The sequence below is a fragment of the Canis lupus genome, chromosome 4 (assembly GCF_048164855.1).
Source record: "Canis lupus baileyi chromosome 4, mCanLup2.hap1, whole genome shotgun sequence".
NCBI lineage: Eukaryota > Metazoa > Chordata > Mammalia > Carnivora > Canidae > Canis > Canis lupus.
This window is the reverse complement of record NC_132841.1, coordinates 21,671,013-21,688,098: the sequence shown is the minus strand read 5'-3', so window position 1 is coordinate 21,688,098 and position 17,086 is coordinate 21,671,013. Positions and strand designations below refer to the sequence as shown.

At 54.0% G+C, this 17,086-nt stretch overlaps 1 protein-coding gene and 1 long non-coding RNA gene across 10 annotated transcripts in view; one reads left to right on the top strand and one right to left on the bottom strand.

Annotated features, from left to right (window-relative positions):
• Nucleotides 1-17,086, bottom strand: part of COL13A1 (collagen type XIII alpha 1 chain) — an 80,354-nt gene that overhangs the window by 12,262 nt on the left and 51,006 nt on the right. For 4 of the 9 annotated variants that reach the window (XM_072823404.1, XM_072823405.1, XM_072823408.1 and 1 more), the window contains exons 23-33: nucleotides 17,006-17,029; nucleotides 14,807-14,869; nucleotides 13,742-13,786; nucleotides 13,209-13,361; nucleotides 12,491-12,589; nucleotides 11,199-11,243; nucleotides 8,780-8,821; nucleotides 7,841-7,867; nucleotides 6,852-6,932; nucleotides 3,511-3,546; nucleotides 593-646 (exon numbers count right to left, since the gene is read on the bottom strand). In XM_072823404.1, the coding sequence (XP_072679505.1) occupies nucleotides 593-646; nucleotides 3,511-3,546; nucleotides 6,852-6,932; nucleotides 7,841-7,867; nucleotides 8,780-8,821; nucleotides 11,199-11,243; nucleotides 12,491-12,589; nucleotides 13,209-13,361; nucleotides 13,742-13,786; nucleotides 14,807-14,869; nucleotides 17,006-17,029 (669 nt within the window). The remainder of the gene's footprint in view (nucleotides 1-592; nucleotides 647-3,510; nucleotides 3,547-6,851; nucleotides 6,933-7,840; nucleotides 7,868-8,779; nucleotides 8,822-11,198; nucleotides 11,244-12,490; nucleotides 12,590-13,208; nucleotides 13,362-13,741; nucleotides 13,787-14,806; nucleotides 14,870-17,005; nucleotides 17,030-17,086) is intronic. The other 5 variants (XM_072823407.1, XM_072823403.1, XM_072823409.1 and 2 more) reach the window with 3 other exon arrangements.
• LOC140631961 (uncharacterized) lies at nucleotides 700-10,131 on the top strand. Its single transcript, XR_012029492.1, has 3 exons — nucleotides 700-918; nucleotides 9,269-9,387; nucleotides 9,635-10,131. It is a non-coding gene; the product is annotated as an uncharacterized lncRNA (long non-coding RNA).

Below are 17,086 nucleotides of genomic sequence, written 5' to 3'. Positions count from 1 at the left end.
CAGGGCCTCCCCTGAGGCAGAGAGCTCGACAGGTGCCCCGAAGAGGTCCAGCGCCCCCAGCAGCCCTCTGGTGGTCTATGCCCCAAACGTGTGGAAACCGAGGTCTGGCTGGGAAGAGTGGACCCGGATGGGACGGGAAGCTCTCCTCCTTCACTGAGCCAGGCCCCCACCAGCACCGCACACACACATTCACTCCCTGGGCTGCCGCCGTGGGACATGGCCTAACACCCTGGCCTCCCGACTTCTCGATGATGCCAGGATTTTCTTACACTACTGTCACTGCATTCTATGCTGCCTCCCTAAATCGTCGCAAGGCTTAGGTGTGTCTGCCCCCAGTAGCGCCTGGGGCCTGGCCAGCCTGAGCCAGGCGACCAGGAGCTGAACACAAGAAGTCTTCTGTCTGCTCATAGCGATAGAGCGAGCACCCCAGGCGGCCAGCTTCCCCCCAGGCTGCTGTGAGGGTCAACAGGAGAGGACACGGATGGGGCACTGGCTTATTTAGGGGGAACGGGTTGGGGCTGAGGGCCTTCGGCTGGGCCGGGGCCCCGGCCCTGCTCCGGGTGTGCAGGCTCCTTGGTGACCGAGCACTCACCCTCTCGCCCTTTGGTCCTGCTGGGCCTGGAACTCCGATTGGTCCTGGAGTACCCTGGGGAGGTGAAAGAAAGCAGAGGTGAGGGGCCTGCTGCCGGAACTGGGGTGGGGAGCCCCGGAGCCCCGCCCGGCGCTGCAGATGAGCAAGGTCCAGAGGCCCATTTTCAGGGTTGGCGAGGCCAGGCTCGTTCAGGGCAGTCATTGGACTGGGGTGAGTTCCTGTTTGGGGTGGGGGCCTCGGGCGGAGAGGCCTCCCCCTGCCTCAGAGCCAGATTTGAGGAGGGAAACCCTTTTGCTTCACAACCAAGCTTGCCAAGGCTGAAAACGGTAGGAGAACTGCTGCTTCGTTGGCTCCCTGAAGCGCTTGGGAGGGGTGGATGCCATCCCGGGGTGGGGGCAGGGGCTGGCACCTGTTTGCTGTTGCAGCTTCACATGCAGCGGGGAGAGGGGGGCCTTCATGCCACAGAGACCGATGCAGATGCACACACACAGAGGCAGGCACAGGGGGTCAGCCAGCCGCCGCTCCCCCTGTGGTCCCACCCCCCACCCCACTGCGGTCCCTTCAGCCTCCAGTCCCACTCCCCGGCCCTATGGGGCAGGCTGGCCTGGACAGTGGCCGACTGAGCTTTGGGGGTCCGCTGGCACTGGCCTGGAGGCTCCTGTGTCCTACTGGCTCCTGACTCAGGGCTCTGGGGGAGTCAGGGTAGCTGGAGCCTTGGGGCCAAAGCCCAGGCTTGCTATGACACCATAAACACCTTCCCCCACCTTCACCTCCCCCAGATTCCCGATTTCCCCCTGGACTAGATAGTGTCTATGTTTCAGAGCTTCCACTGCTCTGCTTCAGTGGCTACATTTTCTGCACAGACGAGGACCTGGGGATGTGGGGCTGGGTCATGGGCAGTCCCTGGTGCTGCTCTGGGGCACGAGCAAGTGGGGAAGTGCTGATTTACTTTACAAGGGAAAAAAAGCAATAAGACATCCTCCATGCCCCCTTTGCAGCTACGAGGGAAGACTATGGGCATGAGTGACAAGAGCCTGTCAAAAATGAAAGAGGCTTGATCAAGGCCATGGCTGAGAACTCCAGAGTCACTGGCCAGCTTCAAGTCAAGCCTTGAAGGCCAATCAACACTGAGATATTGGAGAAGCTTCTTGGCTCTCTGAGGGTTCATTTCCCCCCCTGTAAAATGGGGATGATGACATGAGTGCTTTCGAGGCCGCTGCCTGGTTAAAATGGATGAACGCACATCACACATTTGGCACCAACAAAAGTTAGTATTGGCAGGGCAGGGTTATTCTTCCTGTAAAACTTTCCCTTTAAGGATGTGATATTGAGTCAATGAGAAAAATAAAAGCTGAGGTCCTAAGGGGGGCAAATTCTATGAATTTGCACTGCTCCCCTCTGTCCAGTAAGAATGGAGCATGTAGTGGAGAAGATAGTTTTGGTTTCCCTGATTCCAGCCACAGGTCATCCCCCTCGCCCTGACTGGCCACCTGGGGAAGGCACACTAGGTGTGGGGAGGGTGCTAAGGGAGGGGTTGAGGAGGAGCAAAGCCATAATAATTCCCAGAAAAGAGGTCTAGTCTCCGAATGGGAGATCTATGGTGTGGCCTCCACACACGCGAGTTGGTGGGGGGGACGCGGGAAAGGATGGGGTCTTGGGGGAGCCACGTCCTCTCCTCTGCTTTAGGAGGGCACCTGCAATAGAGTGAGACTCTGAGTGGGGTTGCTCTTGGTCTTCCCACTCTGAAAGCTCTAGGCTCCCGCTGGCTTCAGTGGTGAGGTCCACCCCCAGGGCCCAGGGAAGGCCTGCTGGCCTTGTGCTTTGACATCTCCCCGTACCCCAAGGGCACGACCTCCCTTCCACAAATGAAACCCTGCAAATTTATCTTCCCCACCGAATGTCATTCCAGCCAGTTCAGTAGAACCTGGTCTTCTAGGCAGATCATGCATCTGTAGCCTCAAAAACATCCTGCAAGGGCCGAGCTGGGACTCCCTGGCTGGAAGGGTCTGGGCACATACACAGCTCTGATTATGGCTCGTGGGCAGGGGAGTTCAGCCTCCTGGCCCCTGATGGTCAGTGATCCCTAGACCCAGTGGGAATGCCACTTCTCTAAAGACCTCATGGGGCACTCTGGGAGGGGCCTGGAAGGTGGAGAGGAGAAGAGACACTCTCTTTCTGATGCTTTAGTTGTTTGTCACAAGAAGGGCCAGATGCCTTCTAGTCATGAGTAGGTGATGCCTGTTTTCTGGAATCAGAAAGAATGGAGGAAGAGGGGACCCTTCCTCCTTTGTTCTGTATGAACTCCTGTTGAGTGGCAGGGCGGCCATGGCACCACAGGAGGTGGCTGTAACATGCCCACAGAACCCTGAGCTGGGCCTGTCCCATGTGATCCTAGATGCTACACCCGCTCTCACCCCCATACACACCAGAGGGGGCTACACAGGACTAGGAAGCCCTTGTGGGCAGACAGGAGATGGACAGAGCTCACAGCATGAAGACAACACAGCATGACAGGCACATACAGACACTGTCGTGTTTGGTGGGCATGAGTCATGGTCCCAACCCCTGGGGTTGAACTCCCAGGCCCCACTCCACCTTCTGTTGGGAACAGAGTCTGTGCTGCTGGAGCAGCCTTCCACCCCATGGCCAGCGGTCAGGAGATTCAGATTTGAGGCCCCTGGGTTCATACGATGGCCAGGGGAATTCAGATGAAGGCCATCCATCTTTGGCCAAGAGGCCTGGATGAGCACTTCTGACCTGAGCATAGACGGTACCTTTCTGGTGCTGGTGCTGGGATGAGGCATGACTCACTGGGAAAACGAGGCCACAGCGGGACAAGGACAGACGAGAAGGGTCACAGGCCGGGGGGTGGGGGATGGAGGGAGGGCGCTGAAGGGTAACAGAGATGTGACACTCACCGGTGGCCCAGGCCTGCCGTCCAAACCTGAAGCTCCCTGGACAAAGGGAACAGTTTGACCAAGAGAAGGGAAGGGGAGGAACGGGAGGGAGAGAAAGGGACCGGGGAGGGAAGAGGTGAGTGAAGCAGTGGCTCCGGACAGACACAAATGCTGGTCATCAAACAAAACGGGAGAAATAAGCTTGGGAGGACAGGTGATGGTATTCACACGGAAACCAACAAAAACGGACACTGAGTGCAGTGTGGCCAGCGGCGAGCAGGCCGGTGGAGAGCAGTGCAGACGGCCCTTCTGATCCTCTGTGCCCCGCCCCCTCCCTCCTGGTAGCCCCTCTCAGGAATCCTTCTCCCAGGGGGTCGCAGAGCTCCGGGGACACACGAAAGAGAGGTCACGGAAAGGTGTCTGGAACCAGAGGGGGTGCATCCTTCCCAGGACCAGTCTCACTGCCGAGGGACTAGCCTCCGTGGAAGGTGGGTTGTCTTCCCAGCCTCTCTGGCACAACCGTTGAGACCCGGCCAGGCCGGAGAACCAAGGTACTGGGGTACGGGACCTGGCCTGGGAACGTGGATAGACGCTGGCCCGCTTCTGCTCCAGCGGGGTGGTGGTGGCGGTGGTGGGGTAGGCCCTCGGGTGTTCGTACTCACGATGCCTGACCTTTCTCTGGCACTGTGTGGTTTGCAAAGCTCAGCACAAACTCAATTCATTCCTGTTCTCCCAGACAAGGGCCCTTTTATAGAAAAAGGCTTTGGGGGCTGCTGATGGGGACAGAGGTCTAAGGCCGTGTATGCTCTGGAATAAACTGGCTGGCAGGTAGGATGCTATTAAGACCCACTTGCTATGCAGGGTCCAGTGATATATGAGGTGGGGATAGGTGCTCTTGCTCTAATGCTGGGCTGGGAAGCTGCCCCCAGGGCCCACCTAGGGGAACCAGAGGGAAATTTATCTAGTGATTCCAATGTATCAAACCAGAGGGAAGGCAGTGGAGACACTCTAGCCCAGTAAGGATTGAGTTCTTAAGAACTGCTTCCAGCTGAGCCTCAGAAATGAGCCTAGGCCTCAGGATTTTAAAGGTGGGGGAATGCCCCCGAGCAAGGAAGGGTAGGGAATAAAGTAATGGGTAGTAGGATCCTACAGGGCCTTCCTTCTCCGTTTTAGAATCACAAAGTTCTGGGATGATCTTGACTCATGGCCTAGAGAGCTGTGGTTCTCAACCCCACGGCGACATCAGAATTTCCTGGGGGACACGTAAAATAATAGAGATGCTTGGGCCCTACCCCACCCCAATTCAACCAGAGTCTCCATGAGTGAGGCCAGGGTAATGGCGTGTTTGAAAAGCTCCAGGCAACTCCAATGTGCAGTCAGCACTGAGAACTGCTCCCATAGGGCAAACAGGAGGGACTCCATAGTATAGCCTGGAAAAACAGGCTGTTACTATATAACATAAAGTATTGGGGTGAAGCTGAAAATCAGAACTTTAACTAAATATCCACAACCTTTGTCTATGCAGTAACAATGGCGAGTTATCTTGAGGGATCTGGAGCAGAGGGCACAGACTGGCAGTTTCCAGGCCATATGTGGGCCACTGACGTATCTTGCATGGTCTACGGGTTGCAAGTAATTTTGATCTAACATTAGAAAATGGGGAGATATTGCATAAATTTCCAGATTGTCCAGCTTCCTTGGAAAAATGAGACTATCCAGAAATACTGGGCCCTCATTCCTCAGAGACAACCGTCTGCCGAGAGGGAGAGGGACTGCTCTCCTCAAGAAGGGACACATGATCTCCAGTGTGCCATAGTCCTCACTACTCTCTCTTGTCTCTCAGGTCCTCGTTCATTGCCATTGATAGATATGCTTGCTGTGTGGTTTTCTTAAGCTAGCAAAAGAATTTCTCTGTACCCATGTCCCTACTTGAATGTTGACACATTAAAGATAGACCGGGCACTTGGTCTTTCCTCTGGCACTTTCTTTGTTTTATATAACCTGGTTGGTCTCTGTGCCATTTGCATCTCGACCCCCTGACTAAATTCTCTGGTGTTCTCTAGGGCACTGGGGCCATGAAGGTGGACAAGGAGAGACTCGTGGTTGAGTCGGGGCAGGAAGGCCCTTTTCTAGTAAGGAGGACTTAAACATGTTGGATACAGCTTGAGACACGGGAAAATGTCTGCTAAAGTCATCAGTTTTCTATAGTCTGTAAGGCACATCAGCTCCTTAAATGTCCTACATTTGATGCACTAATGAGGGTGTAATCATACCTTTTGCTCTTGCTGTTTGGTTGCTGTGATTATATTAACCAGACCTTCAAGCTCTGCCAAGCTGGGGTAATTGGGCTTCTCTTTGTTCTCCTGCTCTTTATGGCTTCCCAGGGTGGGAACTGGCCTTGCGCCCAGGACAGAGGAAGCCCTCATGGCTGGAATGAGCCCCTTTGCAAGGCTGTGGTCTTAGCGAAGGAGCGGCCTCTGGCATGGCCTAACCACTGACTTCATGTGTGACCTCAAGTGACTCTTTCTTCTCTGGGCCCATCAGTAAAATGAGTAGATGGATCACTAATGTCCCTTCCAGCTCTTGAATGCCAAACCACAGAGTGCCAGCCCCACCAGGGTGTGAAGGAGGATGAAGCCCAGGGCTCCAGGGTGGTGTTAGAGGGCACTCACCTGGACACAGGCGAGGCAGTGATGAGGCCGTGAGCCCACTGGAGCTTGGGGCAAAAGATTCGCCCAGGCCAGGCCCCACATCTGGAAATGTAGATGCCTCCTGAGCAGGCCCTCGCCCTGACCTGGGGTCTGATCTCAGGGCTGGCTGAGATGAGAGATCTGAGTGGCCTTAGCCTGCTGGGACCAGAGAACCTGCCTTTATGCAAGCTTTTCTGCTGTGGCCAGTGCTTAGGAGCAGAGATCAGGGGCTCTGCTGGGTCTCAGTGGGAAAATAGGAGGGAGATGGAGAACATTTGACCCTCTCATTGCTCCCAGGTCTTCCAAGGTTGGCTCCCATAAGGGCAGATTTTACTGCCTCTGAATCAGGCACATGTAGGGCCTAAGGCTGTTCTCAGCCACGTGTGGCTCTCCAGCTGGGTGCTCCTTGCAGGGGGGCCCTGTCGGGATTTAGCTCTGCATCCTCCCCACACCCAGGCCAGGACTTGGCCCAGAGGAAGCCCTTGGTAAGGGAATTAGAGCCTATGTTCTTGCCCAGGTGGGAAGGCAAACTGCACGGAGTTCTGGAATGCTCAGAACTTTAGAATCTCCAGTTTGGCAGCAGCCTTCTCCCAGGGTCCTGCACCCTACCCTAGCCTCCTCGTGACCACCCAGCTGGGCTCCTCCGAGGTTTGCTGGCTCTGAGATACTTACGGGTAATCCCAGTGGCCCCCGATCTCCTTTCTCTCCCTGGGCACCCTTCTCTCCTTTTGCTCCATCAAGTCCTGCTTCCCCCTGAAGGAAAGGGAGGGGGGAGATCACAGAAAGGCATGTCTCAGACCACTTGTTCTTGCGTTCTGGGGTCCTGGAGTTGAGGATGGGTTGGGGAGACAGGGGCAGGTAGAGGATGAAGGAGGGGTGGGAGGAGGTGGCTGGCCCATGGATGGCAGGCTGGTCCACAAATCCTGGAATTCCTAGCCAGTTTCTTCCTCTGTTAGAGTTCTCAGTATTGCCATAGTTACTGTGAGGTCCCCAGAGGAAAAGGGGATGGGTGGAGCGGAGACAAACCCACAGGGCGGTTCCAGGTCAGGCTCAGGCATTTGCAGAGCTGGAAAATGGGCCTGCAGAGACTGGCTGGCAGGTGCCTGAAATGCCAGCATGGGGGGGTCCCGAGCTAATTGGGACAAAAAGTGCCCAAGAGTCCCCTGAAGAATACTGGAGCGGGAGGTACAGGCCTATATGCCATCAGCCCTCAGCCCTTCTTACCCAGTTGAAATGGTTTTGAAGGGGGAGATTGGGAGACATCCCCCCCTCCTGCCAGAGACCAGAGGGCTTGGACCTGGGGAGGGGGCCCACACTACATCCTCTCTGTGTCCCATCTTATACTTCAGGGTGAGTGAGAGGACTGGGGCAGGGTACTTGGAAAAGGATTTCATCATTTGCTAAGAATCCAACCTGTTACTCATAGGGTGGATTAATGGATGGGGGAAATTCTAAATCTGAAGCCTGCCCAGTATCAGTGATGGGTGTTAAAAGCACTGCAGGGCTTCATTATCTCCTGGGTGTAACCAGTGGCCAGCGTGTCACATGATTCCATGTAGGGAAGGGGCCTGGAGTACCTGTCTCTGAAGGACTTTCTTTTTGGTCCTCATTGACACCGCCCTTCCCCCCACCCCAGCACCTGTCCCAGGACCTCTTCTTACCTTTGGTCCAGGAACACCTTGGAGCCCCTGCATTTGGAATCAAAACACAGCACCTCAGAACTGCATTTCTAGTTAAGTCAAAAACACCTTGTCTGCAGGTTGGACCACAAAAGAGCAAGGGCCTGGGGTCCCTGCCCAGGGAAGGTGGAGGGAGTGCTAAGAGTGTTTGTGCTGGGGGCTCCCTGGGGTGGGGTCTGAGCCAGGCCTCCCCAGCCAGGGACTGACAGAGAGTCTCTCTGTGACCCCCACGGCTGACCCAGAGTCTCAGGAAGGGAAGCTTCAGAAGGAACACAGCAAAAGTTGATTAAATTACTATATGCAAAGTGCTTGGAGCAGTGTCTGATATGTGATAAGTCTTGGTAAATGCTGGCTACCATCATTATTAACTCCTGTTCTGCCAAAGACAATAGTTGACACAGTGCCATGAGTTCTGGGAATCCCACAGAGGAAGGACCAGCACCTATTGGTTTAGCTGCATGCATGGGAGCCCTATAAAGGTTTCATCTTATCGCCTGTAACCTGGAAAGGCCAATCCAGTGGGGCTGGTTTTAAAGCACTTTCCATCTTAATCCAGATCTTTTGGCTAGCTGATGAGTAGGAAGGAGGAAGGGGGAGAGCAGACATCTGATGGCAAAGGACAGAGCTTAGTGGCAGAGGGACTCCTGCAGGGCAATGGGACCAGACCCCAGGGCTGCCGTGCCAGTCAACTGTTTCCATGAAAGCTGGCAATGCCCAGGCTCCTTGGTGTCACTGAGATGGTGCCTGTTTCACACGGGAGGGAAAAGGAGTAGGGAGGGGTTTGTGCGTAAGAGATCCCACCCTGGGAGGAGGAGGTGACAGTGACCTGCGCTGAGATCAACCCCAGTGACCACCAGGGGCAGGGGATGTTAGGGACCCAGTCACAGTGGACTGAAATGCTGACAAGCCCTCCAAACTTACCTGGGGTCCGGGGGGCCCCTCTGGCCCTGGAGGCCCAGGAACCTAGAATCCAAAGGGAGATGATTAGCCTACCCGCTGGTACACTCCAAGAGGGCTCCCCTTCTGACATGGCCCCGGGTCCAGGTGGGGACAGCAAAGCCAGAGGGGGACAGAACTTCCCAGCATGTGGTCTCCCGAAAGGAGGCTGAGAACAGGGCAGAAACTCATAGCAACTCATTACTCCACACAATGTTGAAAGAAAAAGAAACCCCAAACATTGCCAGGAAATGCTGTCAAAATGTCCAGACTTCCAGATTTTCTTGGAAAAAAAAAAAAAAAAAGAAAGAAGAAAAACCTGGCAGCCCGAGGCTCTTGTTCATGCATGGCAGTAATTGCCTGGAGCTGAATAAAAGCTTTCCCCTCCAGGTGGGACACGAGATCTTCAGATTACCCCAGTCCCCACCACTCCCTATCGTCTTTGACCTGGAACTTTGTGTTCATTTGTTACAGGCCTGGCCCTTGGAGGCGTTTGAACTTGAGACCTTTGGCTCACAGGAGCAGAGATTGGCTATGTGGAAGAGGCGGGGAGGCTGGGCAGCTTTTGAAGACTATCCCTCAAGTCCCCTCAGGTTTGTGACAAGACTGCTTGGTCTCTGCTTCCCTTAAAGGCAGAGTGAAGTGGGACAGATTCACGCAGGACGGGGAAGGCAGAGGGACTCAGGGGGTCTTCCCCTTTCTGGAGGATGGTGTTCATTGCAGATTCTGTTTCTGGTGAGGGTGGGCATCCATCTGCTTACACTCAGCCACCCAAGAGGCAGGAGGGATGCCTGAGCTGGTCACCCCATCTCAACTTTGGGGCTCTTCTCGCCTTCCCAGGTTAGAATCCCACGGAATGTGGCCAGGATGGTGACCCCTCTGCAAGGCCAACAAAGAGGAGCCCCTGCACCAGGTTGACCCGGTACCTCTAGAATCCGTGGACTCCTCAGCTCCATCTCTTGGAAACTCTATATTCTTTTTTTTTTTTTTTTTAAGTTTACTACTTTCTCCCCTCTTATTATAAATAAGTGATTCATGAATCCTAATTGTGGTGGTAGCTACGCAAACCTATGAATGTATTAAATAAAATCCACAGAACTATACACACTCCCCCCAAAAAAAGTCAATTTTACTGTATGATAATTTTGGAAATAAAAAAATTAAATAACAGACCCATTAAAAATTTTTATAAATTAAAGGGAGCTGAAAGAATGAAAAGAATAAGTATGTGATTACTCCTAATATTTTGCTTTGTTTCCTTCCACTCTTTTTGGACGCATAAAATGTACTTGAATGTATGTCCATACTTAATGATGATTATATATATATAATTTGTTTCTCTGCTGTTTTTCATTTAACCCGAAACCGGTTTTCTAATTTTTTTTTGTATGTTCCCCACAAGCCTCCTTTCCGTGTCGACTGAGCGGCATGAAATGAGTTCCTCCCGGGCCAGGGCTCGGAGCGGCGCTTGGCACAAGGAACGCTCCCAAACATGGGGACTATTATACCATTAGTATTATTACCATAAGTTATTGAATCATTTCCTTCTTGTTAGAAACGTAGGCTGTTTCCAATTTTTACTTTAAATACTTCTGGAGGGAACATTGCTGTGTGTAGTGGTTTTCCTGAATCTTGGAGCATTTCATCAGGAGGCCACCCGTCTCTAACTCAGGAACATACATGCCGTCTCATCACTTCCCCCAGAGCGGATGGGCCCTGGTGGCACCGAAGGCGACAGGGGCCTGGAGACCTCTCTGGGGGGCTGAGAAGGCTTGGCGGGCCCTCCCTTGGCTCTGTCTGGGTGGCACAGGCCCTCCCACCAGACATCCTCTCCCTCACATGCTGCTGAGCTCTTTTGCTTTCTTGGCTCTTTCCCTGAGCCGACACATACCCCGATGCCCTCTGACCTTATGAGAACCTGGCCTCCGTCCCGAGTACCTCTCTCCCCAGCGTCTCTCCTCTTCTCTTCACCACTGCACCTCCAGGGTATAATGTGTCTCTCTGGAAAGCCTACTTCTGGAGCTTCTAGGCAAACTCCTACAAAGGCTTCCAGATCCCGCTCAAAGGGCCCATCTTCTAGGATGCCCACCCAGCTTCTCGAGCCGCTAACTACTCTGGTGCTCGCTGCTGGGGGCTGTTCGCTGCACAGAGGTGCTTCTGTTTATTTTCCTTCTAGCACCGGGAACGAAACGTGGTGGGTGCTCTGTGAACACCAGTGGGGAGACCGTGAACTGGGGCTCTGAGGCCGAGCTACTGCGCTCAGCTTCTTGCTCGCTCCCCACATCAGGCAACCATGAGTTTCCTTCTAGAACACAGAAGTGCTGCATGTCCCGAGGGACTGTGGGCTGATGAGGTCCCTGTCAACTCCCTCCCCCATGACACAGAAGGCCGAACGGGCACCTACCTCCAGTCCTGGCTCACCCTTCTCCCCGGGCTCTCCTTTCTCTCCCTGTGGGCACAAAACACCAGGCTGTGGATGCCGGCGCTCAGGGAAGGCTGGGCACAGGGACCCCCTCACAGCTGTGGCAGACCAGACAGGGACTCCACTGGGCCGAGATGTGGTCAGGGACCACCTGGGAGGCTGAGGGGGCAGTCAGCCTGCAGTATGAAGACTGGACAAGGGACCCAAGGTCAGTCTTTAGGAACCTGTGGGCCCAGCCTGTGGGAGGAGAGGCTGATATTGTGTATGGAGCCCGCGCTGCACAGACCCTAGGGTGACCTGTGACCTGTTTCTACCCAGTAGAATATGGCACATGGCAGAGGTGATGGGAGGTCACTCTTGTGATTGTTACAAGCTTATATTACAAATTACAACATGCATGTGTTAAGGTTACGTAACACACACACACACACACACACACACACACACACACACGGCCCTGTGTTGGCAGCAGGCACTCAGAGGCTCCTGCCGGCCTTGGCTTTGGACAAGCATGTGACCTGCCTAACTTGGGGAAGAGCCCTTTGGCAAGGAACCGTGGGCAGCCCCTAGGAGCCGAGGGACGCCGTCCTGCTATGGCCAGGCACTAAGTCACGCCAACAGCAGTGAGTTTGGAAGACGATCCAGGTGAGTCAACAGCCTGCCTGCAGCCTCACGAGCCCCCAGGCAGAGGACCCCGTGATGCCGACTGAGCCTGGACCCCCGACCCTCAGAAATGGTGAGATCACATGTGCACATCATTTTAAGCTGCTGAATTTGCCATTTGTTATGTAGCTACAGAAATGACTATGGCTCTGGGAACAGGGCGAGGGCCAGCGGTGGGAGGTGGACGAGGAAGCTTCCACAACACATCCAGGAGCACGTCCTCCAGCCTGGAGCTGCTCCTCCTTGGAGGGGACACATCAGGAGGCCGGGAGCTGCCAGTCTGTCCGGGCTGCATGGGGCAGCCCCCGTTAGTGGCTCCTGAGGGACTCCTGCACTGGGTCAGAGGTGGGACTGGTTGACTCTGAGGTTCTTTATTATTCTAAGAGGAGGATTCTGAGGCCAAGATTCACACTCCAGTGCTCCTCACAGACTGGCTGTTCATCAAGAGGACCCTCCCCCCAAGAGGTCAGGCATGCCGGGGGGGTTAGTGCAGCCTCGTTGCAGTGCCAGGCATCCGCTAGGCTGGTGACCACCGTGAGGGCACCCTTGCTTGTGTGCCCTCATTCACAGGGGCCTGCTGACAACCTTGATACCCCGCCTTCCCGCCTTACTGTAAATCCCGGGAGCCCGATAGGGCCGGGCAATCCTGTTGCTCCGGGTCTCCCTTGGCCACCTGGTTCTCCTTTCTCCCCAGTTGGGCCGTCTAGACCCTACAGATCGACAAAGATCTCTGTTAGTCAAGAGCGAGGTCATCATTTGAGCATCTGTGACCAACTGTGGCATGCACACGTGGCTCCCTTCGTCCAAGGGCGGGTGTCTAGGATGGTGCCCATTTCACAGATGACATGCCACTGAAGTCCAGAGAAGACTCCCAGGTCAAGTCAGCAGCCTTGTTGGACTGGGTAAGGTCTCCCCGCCTTTTTTTGTACATGCAGCCTCTCCTGGGTGTAGGGCTTTTGCATACTTTCTAAAGAGGCAGTTTTACACCTATGACCTCATCTCCTTCCCAACAAGCCAGTGAAGTATCCAGGGAGGGCATTACCACCCACATCTTAGAGATGAGAAAACAGAGGTCCTGCAAGGCCCAGTGACTTTCCGAAGGACACAGGAGATGACAGAGCAGGCCCAGTTCTCTTGAGGAGGGCAATTGGCCTCCATAAAGCAAGGGGCTTGAGGGAAACCCGGGTGAGTCTCCTGCCCCCAGCTCCAGGCTCCAGGCTTCTAGCTCAAGCTGCAGCAAGCACCCCGCAGAAGCCATGCTGGGGGTGCCCCGCGCAAGCGTGCATGCACCCCAGGGTGGAGTCCTGGACAGCCCACCCTGGCACTCACCGGTGCGCCTGCCTGTCCCGTCTCCCCTTTCTCCCCCTTCTCTCCTGGGCTCCCTGTGTGTCCGTCTTCTCCCTTCATTCCTGCCGGTCCAGACTTTCCTGGGGGGCCTTGGGGGCCGGGGGGGCCCATGTCTCCTGGTTTGCCTCGAGGTCCCTTTAGAAAACATTAGCAACACTTACTGTATACACCAATGGAGGAAAGAGAGAGAGAGCATGAAAGAATGGGAGGTCCAAAGGACATGGCTCTTCTGTGCTCACCTGGCCCGGGTGAAGAGCCTGTGCACCTCCCTCGGAATCGGAGAAGCCCCCCCAGCCCATCCCAGTCGGGTCTTCCTGGCTCCTTTGGGGCCAGCAGTGTGGGTGGGGCTCAGGCTTCTGCAGGGTTTGCCCCCACACTTCCGCACTCCTTTCCCCACAAGGCTCACATCTAGGCCTCTTCCAGAACCTTCTGCCCCCACTCCCCCCATCATCCCCGGTCAGCCCAGGTCAAGGTCCACCTTCGGAGGCTCGTCTCGGGGGAGCATCTGTTCTTACCTTTTCCCCATCGTGTCCTGGAGGGCCTGGGAGTCCGATCTCGCCCTGTGGCCAGAAGGACCGAAGGTCAGTCTCAGAGCAGAGAAGAATAACTGTCCCTCCTGGAACACTTTCTACATGCCAGGGTCACCCAGGAGCTGTGTAGTTGCACTGGCTCCATTTCAGGTGAGCACCCCAAGGCAGAGCTGTGTGCCCAAGGCCTGTGGTCAGTGCAGCGGGCAGCTGGATCCAAGTAGGGGCCTCCTGGTTTCCCAGTCCACATTTCCCAGTCCACACGCTGGCTCTGAGGACTCTGGGTATGCCAGGTGAAGGGTGTGGCCTCCAAGTCCACCTCCACGCCCCTGCCCTCCTGTCCTGCCTGCCCCACAGGGAGCTTCCTGCATCGTAGCATCAACCCAATCCCCTTCTTGAGGTCAGGGCGGGAGATAAAGGAGGCCTGTCCTCTGTCTTTGAGGCCAGTAAACAGCGAGCCACACCATCAAGGCAAGATGATGCTATGAGAGGAGTAGAGACGAAAGGGCAGTGAGTCCTGCCTGGTAGATCAGCGGAGGCTTCATGGAAGAGGTGGCCTTTGACTTGGGCTTGAAATATCAGGACTTGGAAAAGTAGGGAAGGGGGAAAGGAACTTCAGGGCAGGGGCCCTCGTGAGCAGAGGACAAAGGTGCAAACATGCAGGACCTTCTGAGAAAATCCCTGGGGTGGGTCAGAGTGTAAAGGGGAGCAGGGACAGGAAGCCAGAGGGAAGAGCTCAAGTGCTATGTTCCCTGATGGGCGGCTTGGGGTCTCCACAAGCACCGGCTTGTCTAGACCCAAGCTCCACCACCTCAGAAGAGCCTGTGAGTGACAGGAGCCCAAGTCAGACAGCAGAGGGAAAAATGGCAAAGCTGAGGCAGCAGGAGTGGGGGCGGCTGGGACGCGGGCAGGACAGAGCAGGAGGAGAAATCAGAGGCCAGGTGGCAGTGATGGCTCTGCAGGGACAATGGGAGGGTCACCCGCTGGCGCCCGCACTTGGGGACACACGCAGTGCCTCTGCAGGGTCTGCATCCTTGTCAAGACAAGTGTTACCTTCTGGCCTGGGATCCCTGGGACTCCGGGTGGGCCGATTTGCCCGGGAAGACCAGGGGGCCCCTACAAAATAATAAAAAAAAAAGTCCTGTGGAAGAATTTTCCAACCAAGGAGGGGCGGCCTATTGCCAGAGGGGTGTAAGTGGAGGCTGCTTTATGGAAGTTGATAATTTTCGAACATCTCATCAGTGGCAGAAACATTTTTTTTTTTTTTTTTACAAAGGAAATAGCACGGGGTCCCCACAATGTAAAGCGGAGAAGCACTGAGGTGTCTGGGTTAGAGTGCAGGGGGCAGGGGGGCTCCTGGAGCCATGCCTACCAGCCTCTCCCTCCACCTCCCTCTGAGCACCCCTGGGCTCCAAGAAGATAAATCTCACCTTCCCTGACAGGGACTTAAAAATGCCTCCGGGAAACAATGCAAATATCCATCAACGGGTGCAGGTTGACTTGATGGGATGAGCACTGGGTGTTATACTATATGCTGGCAAATTGAATTTAAATTTAAAAAATGTAAAAGAAAAAACCAAAACAGGTGCAGGTTGGCTATATGGAATATTACTCAGCAGTACAAAAATGAACCAAGCACACGTGCATGACCTGCCACGGATGGAACCCAGATATTCTATGCTGAGCAAAAGAGGCCAGACACAGATGACTACACTGCATGATTCCACTCAGAGGACACTCCAGAAAATGCAGATCTAATCCACCAGGACAGAAAGATCAGTGGTGTCCAGGGGCCGAGGATAGGGGTGGGATGGACTCCTGATGCACATATGGGAACTTTCTGGAGTGCCCGGGGTCGTGGATACATGGGTATATACATTTGTCTAAGCTCATCAAAGTAGGTTTTACTTACAGCAGCTAAAGTATGTACATTTTACTGTATGTAAATTATACCTGGAGGTTGATTTCTAATTAATTAATTAATTAATTTGGAGGTTGATTTTAAAAGAAAGAAAATTCCATCAAAGTTTTGCTTCACATAGCTATTTCAAATAATATATTTTAATGACCCCCAATGAAGTTCATTGATTCCAGAATCATGTGATGTTAATATCAGCCTCTGGGGTTGGGGCATGATGTGACCGGCATTTGAGTCTGGGTTTGTACCTCCTGAGTGTTCTGTGGCACATGGCCACTAAAAATATTAAGTGAAATGAGGGGCACCTGGGTGGTTCAGTGGGTTAAGGGTCTGCCTTCGGCTCAGGTCATGATCCCAGGGTCCTGGGATGGAGCTCTGGGTAAGGCTCCCTGCTCAGCGGGGAGTCTGCTTCTCCCTCTCCCTCTGCCTCTCCCCCTTGCTCTTGCTCTCTCTCTCTCTCTCAAATGAATAAATAACCTCTTTATTTTGTACTTTTATTTTTAAATATTTAATTTATTTATTCATGAGAGACACACAGAGAGAGGCAGATACACAAGCAGAGGGAGAAGCAGGCTTCATGCATGGAGCCTGATGTGGTAATCGATCCTGGGACCCTGGGATCATGACCTGAGCCAAAGGCAGATGCTCAACCACTGAGCCACCCGGGTGCCCCTAAATAAAATCTTTTAAAAAATGAAAATAAAAATATTAAGTGAAATGAACTTCCAATAGTTTTGAGAACCTTGAGATCTCCTTTAAGCTCTCTGCCTGGAAGCTAAACCTCATGGTAGTGGTTTTAATCATAAATATTCACTACAAATATCCATAGGCCTGTCACTGGGAGTAGGTACACATGCAAAATCTGGGCTTGGAATTCATTGGTTTTCCAAGTGCAGAAGAGGAGACTGCTTTCCAGGAAAGGTGAAAAGTGCAGGTTAAGTAGTTACTAATTTTTTAGGGTTATGGATTTTATTAGCTGAAGGTTGAGTATAAGGAGAAACACAGAAGCGTCCTCCTCTGTACCTCCATCTTCTTGCTGCAGCTGTGTGGAGAACCAGCATTTACGCTGCGACAAGAGTCTGCAGTGGAGTGGGTGAAGAGCTGCTCCAGGGGACAGCCAGGACCCCGGGTTGGGGAGGCTCCGGAGAGCCCCTGCTCAGGCTCGGATCACCCTTTGCCCTGGCACTTCAGGGTCAGTCCTAACTCAGCAGCCCTGCACCTGCTTCTGGAGGCCGGACCTCAAGTCCTTGCCCAGCCCCAGCCTCCTGCTTCCGGCCCCCAGCCCCAGCCCTCCAGCCCTCAGCCCAATGCCCAAGGGAAGGAGGAAGACTTACCATCAAGGCCAGCGTTCGTATCTCCTAAAAACCAATGCCATGCAATCAGTTGAAGAACAAGTCAAGAACCATCTGGAGGGT